The sequence below is a fragment of the Anomaloglossus baeobatrachus genome, chromosome 1 (assembly GCF_048569485.1).
Source record: "Anomaloglossus baeobatrachus isolate aAnoBae1 chromosome 1, aAnoBae1.hap1, whole genome shotgun sequence".
NCBI lineage: Eukaryota > Metazoa > Chordata > Amphibia > Anura > Aromobatidae > Anomaloglossus > Anomaloglossus baeobatrachus.
The window spans coordinates 152,900,195-152,919,460 of record NC_134353.1 but is presented as its reverse complement, the minus strand read 5'-3'; the positions used below and the strand labels follow the sequence as shown (position 1 = coordinate 152,919,460).

The 19,266-nt window shown below is 47.1% G+C and overlaps 1 protein-coding gene across 6 annotated transcripts in view; it reads right to left on the bottom strand.

Moving 5' to 3' along the window:
- The window catches only part of CENPU (centromere protein U), a 125,580-nt gene that overhangs the window by 99,936 nt on the left and 6,378 nt on the right, over nt 1-19,266 (bottom strand). For 4 of the 6 annotated variants that reach the window (XM_075347137.1, XM_075347139.1, XM_075347140.1 and 1 more), the window contains exons 2-6: nt 15,928-15,980; nt 10,983-11,034; nt 9,276-9,353; nt 7,684-7,843; nt 6,070-6,187 (exon numbers count right to left, since the gene is read on the bottom strand). In XM_075347137.1, the coding sequence (XP_075203252.1) occupies nt 6,070-6,187; nt 7,684-7,843; nt 9,276-9,353; nt 10,983-11,034; nt 15,928-15,980 (461 nt within the window). Of the gene's footprint in view, nt 1-6,069; nt 6,188-7,683; nt 7,844-9,275; nt 9,354-10,982; nt 11,035-15,911; nt 15,983-19,266 lie in introns of those variants that run through there. The other 2 variants (XM_075347141.1, XM_075347138.1) reach the window with 2 other exon arrangements.

Genomic DNA, 19,266 nt, shown 5'->3' with positions numbered 1-19,266 from the left:
CTGCCACCGACCGAGGATGCGGAGAGAGGAGGCCGAAAGTCATGAGGAAGCCGCTTTGGTAGCGGTTCCTCCGGCTGCTTTCTTTGGGCGTGACTGGGCCCGCCAAGAATCTGAGCTCCTCTGATCCTTTTGAGTCCTTTTGGACGAGGAGAATTGGGACCTGCCCGAGCCTCGAGAGGACCGAAACCTCGACTGTCCCTTCCTCTGTTGGGGTTTATTTGGTCTGGGCTGAGGTAAGGATGAATCCTTACCCTTGGACTGTTTAATGATTTCATCCAATCTCTCACCAAACAGTCTGTCACCAGAAAAAGGCAAACTGGTTAAGCACTTCTTGGAAGCAGAATCTGCCTTCCATTCCCTTAACCACAATGCTCTGCGTAAAACCACGGAGTTGGCGGACGCCACTGCCGTACGGCTTGTAGAGTCCAGGACAGCATTAATAGCGTAAGACGCAAATGCAGACATTTGAGAGGTTAAGGACGCTACTTGCGGAACAGATGTACGTGTGACAGTGTCAATCTGCGCCAAACCAGCTGAAATAGCTTGGAGTGCCCATACGGCTGCGAATGCTGGAGCAAACGACGCGCCGATAGCTTCATAGATGGATTTCAACCAGAGCTCCATCTGTCTGTCAGTGGCATCTTTAAGTGAAGCCCCATCTTCCACTGCAACTATGGACCTAGCCGCAAGCCTGGAGATTGGGGGATCCACCTTTGGACACTGGGTCCAGCCTTTGACCACGTCAGGGGGAAAGGGATAACGTGTATCCTTAAGACGTTTGGAGAAACGCTTATCTGGATAAGCGTGGTGTTTCTGGACTGACTCTCTAAAGTCAGAGTGGTCCAGAAAAGTACTCAATTTACGCTTAGGATACCTGAAATGGAATTTCTCCTGCTGTGAAGCTGACTCCTCCACTGGAGGAGCTGTGGGAGAAATATCCAACATTTTATTGATGGACGCTATGAGATCATTCACCATTGCGTCCCCATCAGGTGTATCCAGATTGAGAGCGGTCTCAGGATCAGAATCCTGATCAGCAACCTCTGTCTGATCAAACAGAGAGCCTTCCTGCTGGGACCCTGACCAGTGTGATGAAGTCGAGGGTCGCTCATAGCGAGCTCGCTTAGGCTGTCTGGGACTGTCGTCCGTGTCAGAGCCATCACCCCGGGATGCATGGGACCCCCCCGGAGCACGGATGTGTTCCAAAAGAGGGGAACCAGGGAGCCTTGAATCAACAGTGCCCATGGTCTGAGTTACCGGTCTGGACTGCAAAGTCTCAAGGATTTTAGACATAGTCACCGACAGTTTATCAGCAAAAACTGCAAACTCCGTCCCTGTCACCTGGACAGTGTTCACAGGTGGTTCTCTTTGGGCCACCTCTAGCAGAGGCCCCGACTGAGCAAGTGCTACAGGGGCCGAACATTGCACACAATGGGGGTCAGTGGCACCTGCCGGTAGAACAGCCTTACATGCGGTACAAGTAGCATAGAAAGCCTGTGTCTTGTCCCCTTTGCTTTTTGCGGACGACATGCTGTTGTCTAGCAATCTAGGAGGGTATATAGCCAAGAATAGCGACCGTACAATGCAATGTATAGCATACAAGCATAAAGTACAAATGAACACTGCGGCACTAGTGGGGTGAGCCCTCGAGGGCTGCTTACCGCCCGCTGAAAAGCGGGTGTGTGACCGCCAGAATCCCGTGCCTGGGTCTCCCAGAGCTCGTGTCCCTTCTCCACTCAGACTGCAAACAGGAATGGCTGCCGGCGTCCTGTGAAGAGGGGCGGGCCGTGGGCGTGCCCCAGACAAAGTGCGGGAAACTAGCGTCCCACTGTGCCTAGTGAGGGGGGTTGGAGTATGCTAAGCAGACTCCAGCCCTCAGCGCTGACGTTCTGACCAGCGTCCCGCCCTTCCCCTGACTGGCAGGCCTGGGGGCGGGAAAGAAACGGAACTAGGCCGCAAAAGCCGGGGACTCGATTTATAAGCGCGGCCGTCGTATAAGCACGGCCAGCGCGGAAGTTCCCCGGCGCACCACACGTCCCAGCCGCGCCGCAGTGTAAAAATCCGCCAGCCGCGGCCGGCGCGGCAGTTCCTAATACAGAAACTCACTCAGCAAAGCTGCAGTGAGTAAAGCACCAGCGCGCCGCGCTGCTGTCCCCGGCGCACTAACACACCCAGCAATGCTGGTGTGTGTGCGCGATCTGTACGGGGACCCAGAGTACCTTAATGTAGCAGGGCCCTGTCCCTGACGATACTCAGCTCCATGTCCAGCAGATTCCCAGGGGCTGTGGACGGAGCACGGTCTCCTGTGCTTGGAGACCGATAGGATCCCACTTCACCCAGAGCCCTAAGGGGATGGGGAAGGAAAGCAGCATGTCGGCTCCAGCCTCCGTACCCGCAATGGGTACCTCAACCTTAACAAACACCGCCAACAAAAGTGGGGTGAGAAGGGAGCATGCTGGGGGCCCTAGTATGGGCCCTCTTTTCTTCCATCCGACAAAGTCAGCAGCTGCTGCTGACTAAACAGTGGAGCTATGCGTGCATGTGTGCCTCCTTCGCACAAAGCATGAAAACTGAGGAGCCCGTGATCCCACGGGGGGTGTATAGGCAGTAGGGGAGGGGCCTTACACTTTTAAGTGTAATACTTTGTGTGGCCTCCGGAGGCAGTAGCTATACACCCAATTGTCTGGGTCTCCCAATAGAGCGACAAAGAAAGTGTGATGTAAGCACAGCAATCAGTCCAGAGTCTGGTGGGCAAACGCTCAGGGACGTCAGACCAGAGTCTGGTGGGCAAACGCTCAGGGACGTCAGACCAGAGTCTGGTGGGCAAACGCTCAGGGAAGTCAGTCCAGAGTCTGGTGGGCAAACGCTCAGGGACGTCAGTCCAGAGTCTGGTGGGCAAACGCTCAGGGACGTCAGTCCAGAGTCTGGTGGGTAAACACTCAGGGAAGTCAGTCCAGAGTCTGGTGTAAATGTTTTCTTTATAACATCTGAAATAATGTAGAGATGAATTTGACGACTACATTTTTATACTTTCAAATCAGGAGGCTCATGAAAAGTCCAAACAATGCTAAATTTGCCCGAGAAAGGCAGAAAAAGGTCTCAGCTAAAGGCTAGGTTTAGACAAGTACAATACAGACCAAAAGTTTGGACACACCTTCTCATTCAAAGAGTTTTCTTTATTTTAATGACTCTGAAAATTGTAGATTCACATTGAAGACATCAAAACTATGAATTAACACATGTGGAATGAAATACTTAAACACAAAAGTGTGAAATAACTGAAAATGTGTCTTATCTTCTAGGTTCTTCAAAGAAGCCACCTTTTGCTTTGATTAGGCTCCTTTCACATTGCGTTTTACCTTCCGCTCACAGGTCACGTCGGGGCATCCGTCTGAACCGCTCCTCCCCCACTCTGCAAAGCGTGTTCCGGACGCATGCGCCAGACAGGGCCATTCACTGCTATGGAGCGCACTGCGTTAGCGTGTGCTCTGTTTTGTGCCATTTTTTGCACATATACGTTTCTGCAGACTGACACCCGAACGTAGTCCACCTACGTTCGGGTGTCCGTCTGCAGAAACTTATATGTGCAGAAAATGGCACAAAAGAGAGCACACGCTAACGCAGTGTGCTCCATAACAGTGAATGGCCCTGCCGGGCGCATGCGTTCGGAACACGCTTTGCAGAGTGGGGGAGGGGCAGTTCGGACGGATGCTCCGACGGGATCTGTGAGCGGAAGGTAAAACGCAATGTGAAAGGGGCCTTACTGCTTTGCACACTCTTGGCATTCTCTTGATGAGCTTCAAGAGGTAGTCACCGGAAATGGTTTTCACTTCACAGGTGTGCCCTGTCAGGTTTAACAAGTGGGATTTCTTACCTTATAAATGGGGTTGGGACCATCAGTTGTGTTGTGCAAACGTCTGGTGGATACACAGCTGATAGTCCTACTGAATAGACTGTTAGAATTTGTATTATGGCAAGAAAAAAGCAGCTAAGTAAAGAAAAACTTGTGGCCTCATTACTTTAAGAAATGAAGGTCAGTCAGTCTGAAAAATTGTGAAAACTTTGAAAGTATCCCCAAGTGCAGTGGCAAAAACCAGCATACGCTACAAAGAAACAGGCTCACATGAGGACTGCCCCAGGAAAGGAAGACAAAGAGTCACCTCTGCTGCGGAAGATAAGTTTATCAGAGTCACCAGCCTCAGAAATCGCAGGTTAACAGCAGCTCAGATTAGAGACCAGGTCAATGCCACACAGAGTTTAAGCAGCAGACACATCTCTAGAACAACTGTTAAGAGGAGACTTTATGCAGCAGGTCTTCATGGTAAAATAGCTGCTAGGAAAACACTGCTAAGGACAGGCAACAAGCAGAAGAAACTTGTTTGGGCTAAAGAACACAAGGAATGGACATTAGACCAGTGGAAATCTGTACTTTGGTCTGATGAGTCCAAATTTGAGATCTTTGGATCCAACCACCGTGTCTTTGTGCGACGCAGAAAAGGTGAACGGATGGACTCTACATGCCTGGTTCCCACCGTGAAGCATGGAGGAGGAGGTGTGATGGTGTGGGGGTGCTTTGCTGGTGACACTGTTGGAGATTTATTCAAAATTGAAGGCATACTGAACCAGCATGGTTACCACAGCATCTTGCAGCGGCATGCTATTCCATCCAGTTGACGTTTAGTTGGACCATCATTTATTTTTCAACAGGACAATGACCCCAAAAACACCTCCAAGCTGTGTAAGGGCTATCTGACTAAGAAGGAGAGTGATGGGGTGCTACGCCAGATGACCTGGCCTCCACAGTCACCAGACCTGAACCCAATCGAGATGGTTTGGAGTGAGCTGGACCGCAGAGTGAAGGCAAAAGGGCCAACAAGTGCTAAGCATCTCTGGGAACTCCTTCAAGACTTTTGGAAGACCATTTCCGGTGACTACCTCTTGAAGCTCATCAAGAAAATGCCAAGAGTGTGCAAAGCAGTAATCAAAGCAAAAGGTGGCTACTTTGAAGAACCTAGAATATAAAAGACATATTCTCAGTTGTTTTACAGTTTTTTGTTAAGTATTTCATTCCACATGTTTTAATTCATAGTTTTGATGCCTTCAATGTGAATCTACAATTTTCAGAGTCATGAATATAAAGAAAACTCTTTGAATGAGAAGTTGTGTCCAAACCTTTGGTCTGTACTGTATATGAAAGAAAAAAAAAAAATCATCCAGAAAATTGGACTATTTGTTATCTATATCGTTATCAATGCATCTGTTTCTTAAATCAGAATGGCGGCTGTTTTATATATTATTTAAAATATATTCATAGTCCAAACACAGGTTTCTATGTCAATACTTGCAATGGATTGGTAAAAGTGGATATTATCAGTGTGACATCTTTTTTTTATGCACATATTGAGTTTAACAGGCATGTGATCCGATAAACAGATCAGAATAGTGCATACTTCGATTTTTATACACATGGTCCATCAGTCCGTGTGTACAATACTCACTCATTTGTATAGGTCTGTGTGCTGTCTCTGTGCTATCCGTTTTGCATATGGACAGCACAGGAATGTATTATGCACTTGTCTGAATAAGCCCAAGGAAGCAGGTTCCTTTTTAGTGATTGGTAGGGTCTCATACCTCTGACAAATTGTTATATGGCTTGATAGATCAGTGACTTTCTTTGCATTTGAACATTGTGGAGATTATGGGGATTGTAGTTCATCTTACAATAGCTGCGCAAATGTCTTCACATCACTTATAATAATCATTTCTTACAGCTTTTCAATGCAATACAAATTTTGTGTCTAGAATTTTTGGATCAATTGTTGCATTTTCTTTTATAAAAGCCCTGTCCGACAGACACTTGGCGGCATTTTGCAAATTTCATTAGTTCAAGTCAGAAGACGTTAGAGAACACATTTATGTTGTTGCTCATGATTCAATGTTAATTGACAGGCAATAAAACTGGCAATCAACACAGTGAAATGATGAGACGGCCACATAGTGATGTTTACCTTTGTGATTTGCATCAAATGAACAAAATGATCCATGTCCCTATTAGAGGACATTATCTACCTTTTCTCCTGGGCCACAGATGCTATAGGAGACATCAGATTTGTTGGGGTTTTTTGAGGATGTTTATTAGACTGCAGGATCTCATCATCATCGACTGCAGTACTGTGCAACGGAGGATCTACAAAACAGTAAGTGAGCATATGCCATCAAAATGCTTATAAAAGAGGATACAGAGCCTTTGGTGATACTGCGGCGCCCCACGAGGTAGGTGGTTAACCTACTCATTGCCAGGCCTTTGCGGGTCGGGTCAGGCGATGTCACGGGTGACCTTGCCCCGGCTCCGTGGCCCCAAGGCATGCAGTGAAAGGAAGGGAAAGTGGGGCGATTGGGAGAGTTTGTTGTGATGTCATCTGTGGTATGCGGCCAGGGAGTAGCCGCCACTGCAGAATTCCTCACCGGGGCAGGTGTTATGGTGTCGCTCCCCACAGGCGGAGCGGGCCCAGAGTGAGATGACGGGGGTTTTGGCAGTCCCTTGGACGGCATCGCTAAACAAAGTCTGAGTCAGCAACTGTGGGTTCAGGTTCTTTTACTCACTGATTTAAAGCTGCATACAGGTGCTGGTCTCTGCTGTCGTGGGCTCCGGTCAATCCTAAGCAAGTAAAAAGGCTTCCACCAGTGTTTGAAGAGAGAAAAAAAAGAATGTCCTTTTCCTAGGATGTCCCCCTCAGCAGTTAGGAACCTGGACTGAGCTCCCTCTCCAAGCCCCGGGCCTAGTGAAGTCCAAGAGTTCCAGAGATGTCTTGTCAGAACTATGGTCCCGACTTGTCAGTCTGTATGAGTGTGTTGCGCCTACTTCTACCCCCAAGTGGATCCCGACCCCCAGGTGGCTGGCTTCAGCGACCGGGGAAGTCGCATGCCTTTTGATGGCCTCCCCACCAGCCTACCCTGAGCCATCCCCCCTGTGAGAAGGCTCCTAAGCTGTATGTAAAGTGTGAATGTGGAACACTGGTGATTAACCCCCTCCTTATCTGAGATGGGCAGCGCACCTTAACTGAGGTGCAGTACCCTGTGGCGACCAGAGCGTCAGGGGCGCCACAATATCAGATGTATAAATGTTTTCCGTATGGCGCATGTAGAACCAGCAATGCAGTTTTTGACATGTTAGTAGACTTCGTGCACCCTGCTCCAGGCACCTTTGGCATATGGGTGATTTTGCTGGTGAAAGCCAAAACTAGCCAGGACTGATCCAAAAGAGCAGTATGCAATTTCCCGACTGGAGGGGAATTATAGTATTACATATTGGCCATTCAGATCCATAGCCTTCCATGTATGCTGAATTACACCAAGAGTCCACCAGATGTCGCTCACGGAGGGAGTTACCGAGTGGGGGAACCTCTCCTCTATAACGACTACATGATCTAATATGGAAGATTGATAGGCGCTGTTTTCATGCCATTTCTAATTTCCGTTGGACTGATGTCACTATGTCAAGGTTATTAGCAGGCTGAATTAATTTATCTAATGAACAAAAAATTTGCATGTACTGCAAGTACAGCTGTGCATCAAACCTTCTGCACTAGGGCCTTATCTAACAAAATATGTCACTCCATACGATCATGCAGCCTTATGAACAGCTCATTAGTGAGAACAATTAACCATATTATGCACACTCACTGAAAAAGTCTTCCTCTACAACTTCTTGCAATGAATCCCCTGGCTCCTTGAAGATTGCAGAGATGTTCGCTTGAGCCAGGATGTTTTTCAGCACAGGAGATGCAACTTTCTTGTTCATAATCTTCCTCAGCTTTGTATGAGGAGACCACTCAGCATCTGCCTACAGCAGAAAGGAAAGGAGCAGTCAAGACAGACATCCAAAGTGAGAGCTTGAGAAATTCAACATAACCTCTATTTTATTCATTCAACTAGTGTTTGTATGGATGAGTCTAGTGGGCGGTAATATTAGTGATTTGCAGTATTCCTTTTAGGACTGTGCATGCAGAGAAGACTGTCAATTACCGAATAAGCCCGCCCTCTGCAATCATTCATACAAACACCAGGGCTTTCAATCATCATCATCATCATCATCATCATCATCATATCCTCCTGTCTATAATACACTGTCTGCAGATCAGATACCATGATGTCCTAGACACACAATGTCCTCTCCTTCAACGCCGCAAGTGCTCTCCGCAGGAAACTGCAATTGACCGGCCCACGATCAGGCTTCAGGCAGCTGCAGACTTTCTCTGTTCTCCCTACAGAGAACACTCGTTTCTCCGGAGCAATAAATTTACATGGTGCAGCTTGTGAAGCTACACCGCAGGTCAGTGTTTACTGTAGGAAAAATAAGCACAACGGGCATGCGATTTCTAGAAATACCATCCACTATGCTTGTACTGTACAATGTAGCTTTGGGATGCAGCGAAAACATGCTGTGTCCAAATCGCTATGAACCCTGATCGTGGGAATGCAGCCTTAAGGCCGCTTTACACGCTGTGACATCGCTAGCCATAGCTAGCGATGTCGCATGCGATAGCACCCGCCCCCGTCAGTGGCACGATATGCGGTGATCGCTGCCGTAGCGAACATTATCGCTACGGCAGTGTCACACGCACATACCTGCTCTGCGACGTTGCGGTGACCGGCGAACCGCCTCCTTTCTAAGGGGACGGTTCGTTCAGCATCACAGTGACATCACAGCAGTGCCACTGAACCGCCGCCCAATAGAAAAGGAGGGGAGGAGATGAGCGGCTGGAACCTGCCCCCCAGCTCCTTCCTTCCTCCTTTTCTGGTGGAGGCAGGTAAGGAGATGTTTGTCGTTCCAGCGGCGTCACACATAACGATGTGTGCTGCCGCAGGAACGACAAACAACATCGTTACTGCAGCAGCAACGATAATTGGGAATGGACCCCCATGTCACCGATGAGCGATTTTGAACGTTTTTGCGATGATTCAAAATCGCTCATAGGTGTCACACGCAACGACATCGCTAAAGCAGCCGGATGTGCGTCACAAATTCCGTGACCCCAACGAAATCTCTTTAGTGATGTCGCAGTGTGTAAAGCGGCCATTAGTCTAACTGTAACGCTGAGCATAAGTTCTGCTGTAACACATTCAGTGTCTTATTCTGGATTGTGAACTACTATCATTATATATACATATAAAGAAACCAGGATTTGTGAACAAGCACAGGGCTCAGGACAGTAAGAGCAGAGATTCTGAATTCTGGGGATTGAGATTACACAGGACTGGTAAGAGAAGCTTGCCTGGAGCGAAGAGGGAGATGCAACTTTCTTGTTCATAACCTTCCTCAGCTTTTTATGAGGAGACCTCTCAGCATCTGCCTACAACAGAAAGGAAAGGAGCAGTCACGAGACACATCCATAGTGAGAGCTTGTGCTCAGACTTCTACTTGCTACGTGGACTACTAATAATCCAGCCGGTTGTCCAATATTTTCAAAGGCGAGGAAAACACATGACAAACATAAGGCTCCGTTCACATTTGTCTAGCTTTTCCATTTGTTTGGTCCGTTCAGAAGAGACAAAATGACATAGAATTTGTGTCCTGTGCATTTATGGGTAAAACAAAAGCAGAGGGGCCCAGCTAATTTGTCTGGTTTCTGCTTCTGGCCTATTTCTATAATGAAGGAAAAAGGCCTTCATGCCACACAGAAACCAGTAGACGGACCCTGTATACATTGGTGGAGCGCCTCTGCTTCAGTTTGACACAGGATGCCAATTCTCTTCCATTTGTCTGTTCTAAAAGGATCCAAGTAGTTAAAGGGAACCCGTCATGCTTTACAAGCAGTCCAGTCTGTGGACAGCATGGTATACAGAAGAAACTGGGAAAAATGATAGATGAGGTACATTTGTTGAAAAAGATTCAACACAACGTTATTTTATTCATTCAAATAGTGTTTGTATGAATGAGTCTAGTGGGCGGTGCTACCAGTGATTTACAGTCTTCCTTTTAGGACTGTGCATGGAGAGAAGACTGTCAATCACTCGAATAAGCCCGCCCTCTGGACTCATTCATACAAACACCAGGGCTTTCAATAAATAAAATACAAGTCTTGCAGAAATTATTAAGACAAAAATGCCTATCAATTTCATCAGACCCTCCTGTACTATAATACACGGTCTACAGATCAGATACCATGATGTCCTAGACGCAGAATGTCCTCTCCTCGTGGGCCGCGGCTGATGTCCACAGGAGACCGCAATTGACCGTACGTACCCCACTATCAGGGATCAGGCAGTTGTGGACTTTTTTCTCCCTACAGAGAACACGTGTGTCTCCGATGCAATAAATTGACATGCTGCGAATTGGGAAGCCACAGGTCAGTTTACGCTGTGGGAAAAATAAGCACAATGCACATGGGATTTCTAGAAATTCCATCCACTATGCTTGTACTGTACAATGCAGCATCTGGGACGCAGCAAAAACACGCTTCAGTGTCTTATTCTGGATTGTGAACGGCTATCATTATGTATTCATATAAAGAAACAGGACTCTTGAACAAACACAGTGCTCAGCAGTTATTCTGAATTCTGGGGAGTGAGATTACACAGGACTTGTAAGAGCAGCTTGTCTGGAGCCAAGAGGGAGATAAGCAACTAACTGTTGCATATAAATGAATGGGCTGGAGAGAAGAGGTTTGGATATTAGGAATTAACTCCACTCCTGAAATTTAACTAGTTTGCACTCTGGGCCAAGGTCTGGGATGGCACGAGTGTGTGGTCTCCATGGAAGCCAGCTGTACAGTAGAGAAAATAAAGGCTCTCATTGCATCAGGATGACAGCAAATAGAAAAAGCAAATCAATGGCAAACATGCTTATTTTCATGCTGTCTAACTTTAAATAAAGCAACTGAATAACTTGAGAATACCCCTTAAAAAACACACAAATAAAATAAAAACTTTCTATTGAAACCCTAAAATGTTTCAACCGGGGGAGCTGTAGGAAAACTTACTTGTTTGGTGAGTCCTTGATTTATAACCTTTTCACTTTCAAGGCTTTTTGTCCTACAAGATAAGTGATTAAAAGGTAAAACCTCATGTCTGTGACCCTACAACATATTATATATGCACTTCATACACTGATATTTGATTATCAGCAAAATATAAAAGCAGATACACAATAAATAGTGCCTATATTTACACATATTCTTGATTTAGGTTTAACCCTTCCGAAACTAGGAGATTTTCATTTTTGTGCTATTTCAAAGAGCCATAACTTAATGTTCCATCCACGTTGTTGTTTGCAGGACAAATTGTAGTTTTTAATGACGCCATTCATTTTATCTCATACAGATCTGGAAATTAGGACAAACCCATGTGTGGAGAAACAAAAAAATATTTTTGGGAGGTGGTGTTTTTGTGGCTTTCATTGTACTGTAGAAAGGACCTGTTAACATGATTGTCCAGGTGAGTACGATTAGGCTATGTGCACACGGTGCGTTTTTCTCGGCGTTTTTGCGCGTTTTTCGGGTGCGTTTTTGGCCTCAAAACTGCATGACTTTGCTTCCCCAGCAAAGTCTATGAGTTTTCATTTTTGCTGTCCCCACACAGCGTTTTTTTTTCAGCTGCGTTTTTGTGGTGACCACAAAAACGCAGCATGTCAATTATTCCCGCGTTTTTCACTGCGCTTTTCATCCATTGAGTTCAATGGGATGTTGAAAGACGCAATGAGAAACGCAAATAGCTGCGTTTTGGTGCGTTTCTAAGACCAAAAACGCAGCTATAAGCGCAGGAGGTGGGTAGTAAAGTGACGTGTACAGGAAGAGGATTCCTTCTGTCAGTATAGACAGAAGCATGAATCCTCCCGGTACCGTCACCGCCGCGTCCATCTCCCGTCCTGTGCATGTATGCTGCCGTGCGGCGCCATGTACAGGCAGGAGGTGGAAGCGGCTGCGAAAACAAAAGTTAACAGTAGAATAAAAAAAAAAAAAAAGTTATACTCACCTGTCTGCAGCCTCGCGGTGCCATGCCCGCTCCCATCTCCTGTCACGGTATAGCCGCTCCCGCTCCGGCTGTGTGCAGTCTCCCCGGGGCAGGACCTTGCTTGCAGGACCTGGCGATGGATCACCTGATGCAGTCACCTGACGCATCAGCTGATCGAGTCTCGGGCTGACGCGGGCGCCCGGCCGGTATCAGCGGATGCGTCAGGAGACTTCATCCCTGATTACCGGCAGCTGCTGCAGCGATCGGACGGGATCAGACTCCGCCCCATCGCTCCGGGAGCTGCCGGTAATTCAGCACATAAGTGAGTATTATTTTTTTTTTCTACTGATGCATCAGCTGATTGTATAATCGGCTTTTATACAATCAGCTGATGTGTGATGGGATTCACATCCTTGAACCTGACACATCATCTGATCGCTTTGCCTTCCAGCAAACCGATCAGATGATATTGGATCCTGATTGGACGGCGCGGGACCCTGACCCAGGATTACTGCGGAGGGGGGTTTATTTCAATAAAGATGGAGTCACTAATTGTGTTGTGTTTTATTTCTAATAAAAATATTTTTCTCTGTGTTGTGTTTTTTTTTTATCTTTACTAGAAATTCATGGTGGCCATGTCTAATATTGGCGTGACACCATGAATTTCGGGCTTAGGGCTAGCTGATAATATACAGCTAGCCCTAACTCCATTATTACCTGGCTAGCCACCCGGCATCAGGGCAGCTGGAAGAGTTGGATACAGCGCCAGAAGATGGCGCTTCTATGAAAGCGCCATTTTCTGGGGTGGCTGCGGGACTGCAATTCACAGCGGGGGTGCCCAGAAAGCATGGGCACCCTGCACTGTGGATTCCAATCCCCAGCTGCCTAGTTGTACCCGGCTGGACTCAAAAATGGGGCGAAGCTCACGTCATTTTTTTTTTTAAATTATTTCATGAAATTCATGAAATAATTTAAAAAAAAAGGGCTTCCCTATATTTTTGGTTCCCAGCCGGGTACAAATAGGCAGCTGGGGGTTGGGGGCAGCCCGTACCTGCCTGCTGTACCCGGCTAGCATACAAAAATATGGCGAAGCCCACGTCATTTTTTTTTTTTGGGGGGGCAAAGAAATCCTGCATACAGTCCTGGAAGGAGGATGCTGAGCCTTGTAGTTCGACAGCTGCTGTCTGCTCTCCTGCATACACTATTGGATGGAGGATGCTGAGCCTTGTAGTTCGACAGCTGCTGTCTGCTGTCCTGCATACACTATTGGATCGAGGATGCTGAGCCTTGTAGTTCTGCAGCTGTCTGCTCTTCTGCATACACTAGTGGAGAATGAAGAACACATTGAAGAAGGAAATGACATCAGACCTTTTTTTTTTTTGTTCACTGATAAAAAACGCAGTGAGCAAAAACGCAGCAAAACGCAGCAAAAAAACGCACCAAATCGCGGCAAAACGCGTGCGTTTTTTGCCGCGTTTTTTCGACGCAGGTGCGTTTTTGTGCGTTTTTAGCGGCCAAAAACGCACAAAAACGCAGCGTCAAAAAAACGCAGCATGTGCACATAGCCCTATGGCGATATCAAACTTATAAAAAAGGTCATTTTTTCATATTATATATATGCCACCTTTTTTGGAACATTTTCTTTACCTTTTTTAAAGGGAACCTGTCACCAGATTTTTCCCTATTAAACTAAAAGAATCCCCTTCTGCAGCTCCTGGGCTGCATTCTATGAAGGTGCACCTTGGCCCTGACTCCCCTTCCAGACCCCAAAAAGAACTTTATAAAACCTGTCCGTTAGGTATGCTAATTACCTGTGTTGGCCAGATGGGCGGGCTCATTTTCTGCTCCTGTCGCTGATCGCTGTCCTCCTTTCTTGATTGACGTGATGACGCCCACAGTCATCCTCCTTGTCGCATTTTCAAATCTCATGCCTGTGCAGTTAGGTCGGCTTGCGCAGGCGCAGTTCGCTCGGCCATATCGCGGGCAGAGCAGAAAACATGGCTGCCCTCGCTCGTGCCAGTGAGCTAAATCTTCATGCACGAGACCCACGGACAGGACCATCTTTCCAATGTCTTGTGTAGGATGGGATGGCACACGGAAGCACTTCCATCTGCATCCGATCCTACAAAAAAAAAAAAAAAAAACAGATCGGATGCCGTATCTCCGTTCAGTTATTATGGAACATGTCCTATTCTGTTCCGTAATAACGGACCATGACTCAATACAAGTCAATGGGTCCGCAAAATCCCCTGAAGCCGTTGGGTGCCCGTGCAGTCTGTGTCCCACTCCCGCGTCAGCCCCGCAGTTGCCCGCACTTCAGCGTGTCCGCATATGTGAGAATGAAGAGCGTTGCCGTCAGGAGGTTAGTAAAGTTCTTGTCTCTGACTGTGACTAGCGGTGACTTCAAGAGTGCAGCGGCTCCTCTCGCCACAGGTAATGTACCTCGCTAACCTCCTGAAGTAAGCGCTGGTCGTGCCCTGCAGTGACCAGGGCTGACCTCATGATGTTAGCTCAGGTCACTGCACTGCTCTCCCAGCCAATGGGGAACATTCTGTTCTTCATTGACTGGGGAAGTGAGTATGGATCATCATGGGACCCTTTTATTAGACTACGCTGGACTCGGATTTGATTTTTCTTTCTAATAAATTAGTGAAAAAGGGAATGTTTTGGGGAGTATTTTTTCAAATAAAAATTTGTTTGTTGACAGTTTTTATTTCATTACTGACCGGGTTAGTGATGTTGGGTATCTGATAGACGCCGTGAACTCACTAACCCCAGGGCTTGATGCCAGGTGACATTGCACAGCTGGTATCAACCCCATATATTACCGTTTGCCACCGCACCAGGATGAGCTGGGGAAAAGCTGCAGGATTTGTGCTGCGGCCTGCTGTGTTAAGGCTGGGGAGAGTCCAACAACCGCGGACCTCCCTAGTCTGAGAATACCAGACCACAGCTGTCTGCTTTACCTTGGCTGGTGATCCAATTTGGGGGGGACCCCACTTTTTTGTATTAAATTATTTATTTAATTTAAAATAACAGTGTGGGGTGCCCTCTGTTTTGGATTATCAGCCAATGTGAAGCTGCCAGCTGTGGTCTGCAGCCATCTGCTTTACCCTAGCTGGCTACAAAAAATAGGGGGGACTCCACGTCGATTTTTTAAACTATTTATTTATATTTTAGCTAAATACAAGGCTAGGCACCCTTTAGTGCCACATTATATAGGTCTTTCTCATCTACTATCTATATATCCCTCTAGCTATCCCTCTATTCATTCACTCATTTCTCTCTTTCTCTAGTTATCCCTCTATCTCTCTGCCTCTCTATCTATCCCTCTATCTATTTAACTAGCTGTTTCCATTTTTTGCGGTGTGCAAAAAAAAAAAAAAAAAAAAAACAGACGGCACATAGATGACACACGGCCCGTATACGGAATGAAACGGATGTCACACGGATGCATCCGTGAAAAAACAGGACCGTTTTTTGCAGACCACAAAAACGGGACAGTCGTGTGAATGTAGCCTTAATAGTACAATTCGGCCCGCAAAAAAACAAGCCCTCATATGGCTATATTGACGTAAAAATAAAATAGTTATGGCAAATACATGTTTGGTATCACCATAAGTGTACGGAGCTGGAAAATACAGTTCCCAGGACATTTCTACTAGCCCATGAACCCTAAATGCAATGCCAGGCTTCCGTGGTTTTTAGTTCACTCTTTCAATTCACTTAGTATTTTTTTTTTCCATTTTCCACTAATTTGTAAGGTAAAATGCATGGTGTCATTCAAAGCTGCAACAATACAAAATAAAGCCGTGATACGGCGATGTTGACAGCAAAATAAAAAATAAGACGTTATGGCTTTTGGATGAAAGATGGATGGAAAAACAAAAGCATTAAAAATAAAACTGGAGAAACAAAAATTCTCAGATTGGCAACAAATTAAATCCAGGACAATTTACCTTCCTGTGAACTTACGGTTGGGTTATATTGTTCTTCTTCGAGGACGCTTTCCGTTTCAATTCGGACATCTAAAAGGGGAGATAAATGGAAGAATGTAACTGCTTACTGTTACACATTGGTTCTGAATGACATATTTATATAGAAGAAATGACAAAACGAAACAGAAAAAAAAAAGACCAGTGTAACTAAGTAGTTCTAAAGCTGCAAGACAAAATTGACAATGCGATAATGACTAAAAACCGGATAAAATATCAGAGCCCAGTGGAAAGTTTCTGCTAGTAAAGCTCCTTTCAGATTGCGTTTTGCCTTACGGTCACAGGTCCCGTCGGGGCATCCATCCGAACCGCCCCTCCCCCCACTACGTTCGTGTGTCCATCTGCAGAAAACGTATATGTGCAAAAATGGTACAAAACAAAGCACACGCTAACGTAGTGTGCTCCATTACAGTCAATGGCCCTGACGGCGCATGCGTTCGGAACACGCTTTGCAGGGTGGGGGAGGGGCGGTTCGGACGGGTCCCCCGACGGGACCAGTGAACGTAAGGCACAACGCAATCTGAAAGGAGCCGTAGGATCATCTGAGTACTAGAATGGAATGATGCCAATATGGGATATTATTATATGGAGATCTATAGATATATATATAGATACTAGAAGGTGGCCCAATTCTGACGTATCGGGTAGTCTAGAATGTGTATGTAGGTTAGCAGATTGAATAGTAATATAATCAGCAAGTCTTGAATAATGATGGTTCATTTCTTGCTCGTTGGTCTCCAGCTGTGCAGCACGCATCGGCGTGTTTGACAGTGGGAGACCATCTATCTGAATGGGCAGGGAGCCGGTGTACACTGGTAACCATGTTACACAATCGGGTAACTATGCAAAGCGCTTTGCTTAGTTACCCGATGTGTACCATGGTTACCAGCGTACGCCGGCTCAAGCACACGTGCCGGGGGTAAGGTGGTAACCATGGTACACATTGGGTAACTAACGAAAGCGCTTTCCATAGTTACAGGATCAGGATTGTGTACCATTTGTTACCAGGGTACGTCGGTAGCTGATAACCATGGTACACATTGGGTAACTATGCAAAGCGACAGTGCTGGTTTATTTTTTGCTTGTTGGTCTCCTGCTGTGCAGCACGCATCGGCGTGTTTGACAGTGGGAGACAAACGATCTGAATGGGCAGGAAGCCGGGGTAAGCTAGTAACCATGGTACACATCGGGTAACTATGCAAAGCGGTTTCCATAGTTACCCAATGTGTACACTGGTTAACAGCGTACGCCGGCTCCGGCACACGTGTGCCGAGAGCCGGGGTAAGCTAGTAACCATGTTACACATTGGGTAACTAAGCAAAGCGGTTTCTATAGTTACCCGATGTGTACCATGGTTACCAGCCTACTCCAGCTCCGGCACATGTGTGCCAGGAGCCTGGGTAAGCTAGTGGTTTCACACATCCGGCTTTTCTCCACTTTGTCGGATCCGGCGCGCTGCCGTAGGCTGGTTTCAGACGTCCGTGTTTTAGGTACGTGTGACATGCATTTTGTAACACGGATGTCACACGTACCCATGTTATTCTATGATGTGCCTCACACGTCCGTGTTTGGACACGGACCGTGTGACTTTTCATGACCCTGCACGCACACACGCAGGCATCTTCGGCAGCTCGGATGTCACATGGATCGCACACTGATGTGATCCGTGCGACATCAGTGTAAAACATACCAGAGAAAATATGGGTCTTTTTAATAAAAATATTTTCTATATTTACTTCTCTCCAGAGATGCTGTCTCCGGCTCTGCTGCCTCCCGCTCCTTATCGCCGCTCATTATACTCACTGAATATTCAGTGCCCTGAGGAGCTGGAAGCAGGAACAGCGCTGGGGACTTCAGTGTCGGGGACTGCATTGCTGGGTGAGTATACAGCAGCGTGTGTGTGTGTGTGTGTGTGTGTGTGTGTGTGTGTGTGTGTGTGTGTGTATACACATGCATGTGCGCTATGTGTGTATGCGCTCGGTGTAGCCATGTGTGTCTGCTATGTGTGTGTGTGTGTATATGTGCTCAGTGTGTGTGTATACATGCATGTGCGCTATGTGTGTATGCGCTCGGTGTATCCATGTGTGTCTGCTATGTGTGTGTGTATACATGCATGTGCGCTGTGAATGAGCTCAGTGTATCCATGTGTGTCTATGTGTGTATATGTGCTCAGTGTGTGTGTGTGTGTGTGTGTGTGTGTGTGTGTGTGTGTGTGTGTATATATACATGCATGTGTGCTATGTGTGTATGCGCTCGGTGTATCCATCTGTGTCTGCTATGTGTGTATATGTGCTCAGTGTGTGTGTGTATATACATGCATGTGTGCCATGTGTGACACGGACTTCTGAAGGCAGCCATACACTGTGTACAGGACAGTGGCTGCGCCGCAACTTCCTGGTCACATGACAACACGTGATCGGAGCTTGTCGCGCGGCAACTGTAGTGTACACAGTGCACGGGAGCGCGCTGGATCCGACAAAGTGGAAAAAAGGTAAGCGACAGTGCTGACGTGTGCCGGGAGCCGGGGTAAGCTAGTAACCATGTTACACATCGGGTAACTAAGGAAAGCGGTTTCTATAGTTACCCGATGTGTACCATGGATACCAGCCTACGCCGGCTCTGGCACACGTGTGTCAGGAGGCGGGGTACGCTAGTGGCTTTTCTCCACTTTGTCTTGCCGGTGTGGGCTTCCGGGGCTGCAGCAGTCAACTGGGAGTCGGGTGTCTCCGTGTGGGTTTGGGGAATGCGTGCGGGGGGCGGGGCCAGGGCGAGCATTCAATGCGTGAGGGGCGAGGCCTGGCCGAGCGGCCAATGCGTGCAGGGGGCCGGGGCGAGTGGTCAATCCGTGGGGGGGCGGGGCCAGACCGACCCGAGCGGCCAAGCCGTGTGGGGGGGTGGGGCCATGCCGAGCCCAGCGGCCAATCCGCTGGTTGTCACTGTAACGACACAATTGTCAATGTAACAACAAAATTTTGGAGCAAGACAGACAGACAGACAAATATATATATATATATATATATTTTCAATATGTGACTATGGTAAGTGATGCACAATGAGAAATGTTATAAATTGCTCAGGACAATGGTTTCCGGCAGCACAGATCCTGTTTACATAGGATGATTCACTTCCGAGAACAATGACCCCTTTATCCGTGATCAGAAGCCTGTTTGCACAGAAACATTTATGTAAAACAGGCGTTCTTAAAGGGGTTGTCCAGGTTTATCAGGATAGTCTGCAGTCTCTATGCGCACAGTGTGTGAGATGTGGCTTCTCAAGTCTGCAGTCACAGAGGGAATACAGACTCTCATGATAAACTTGG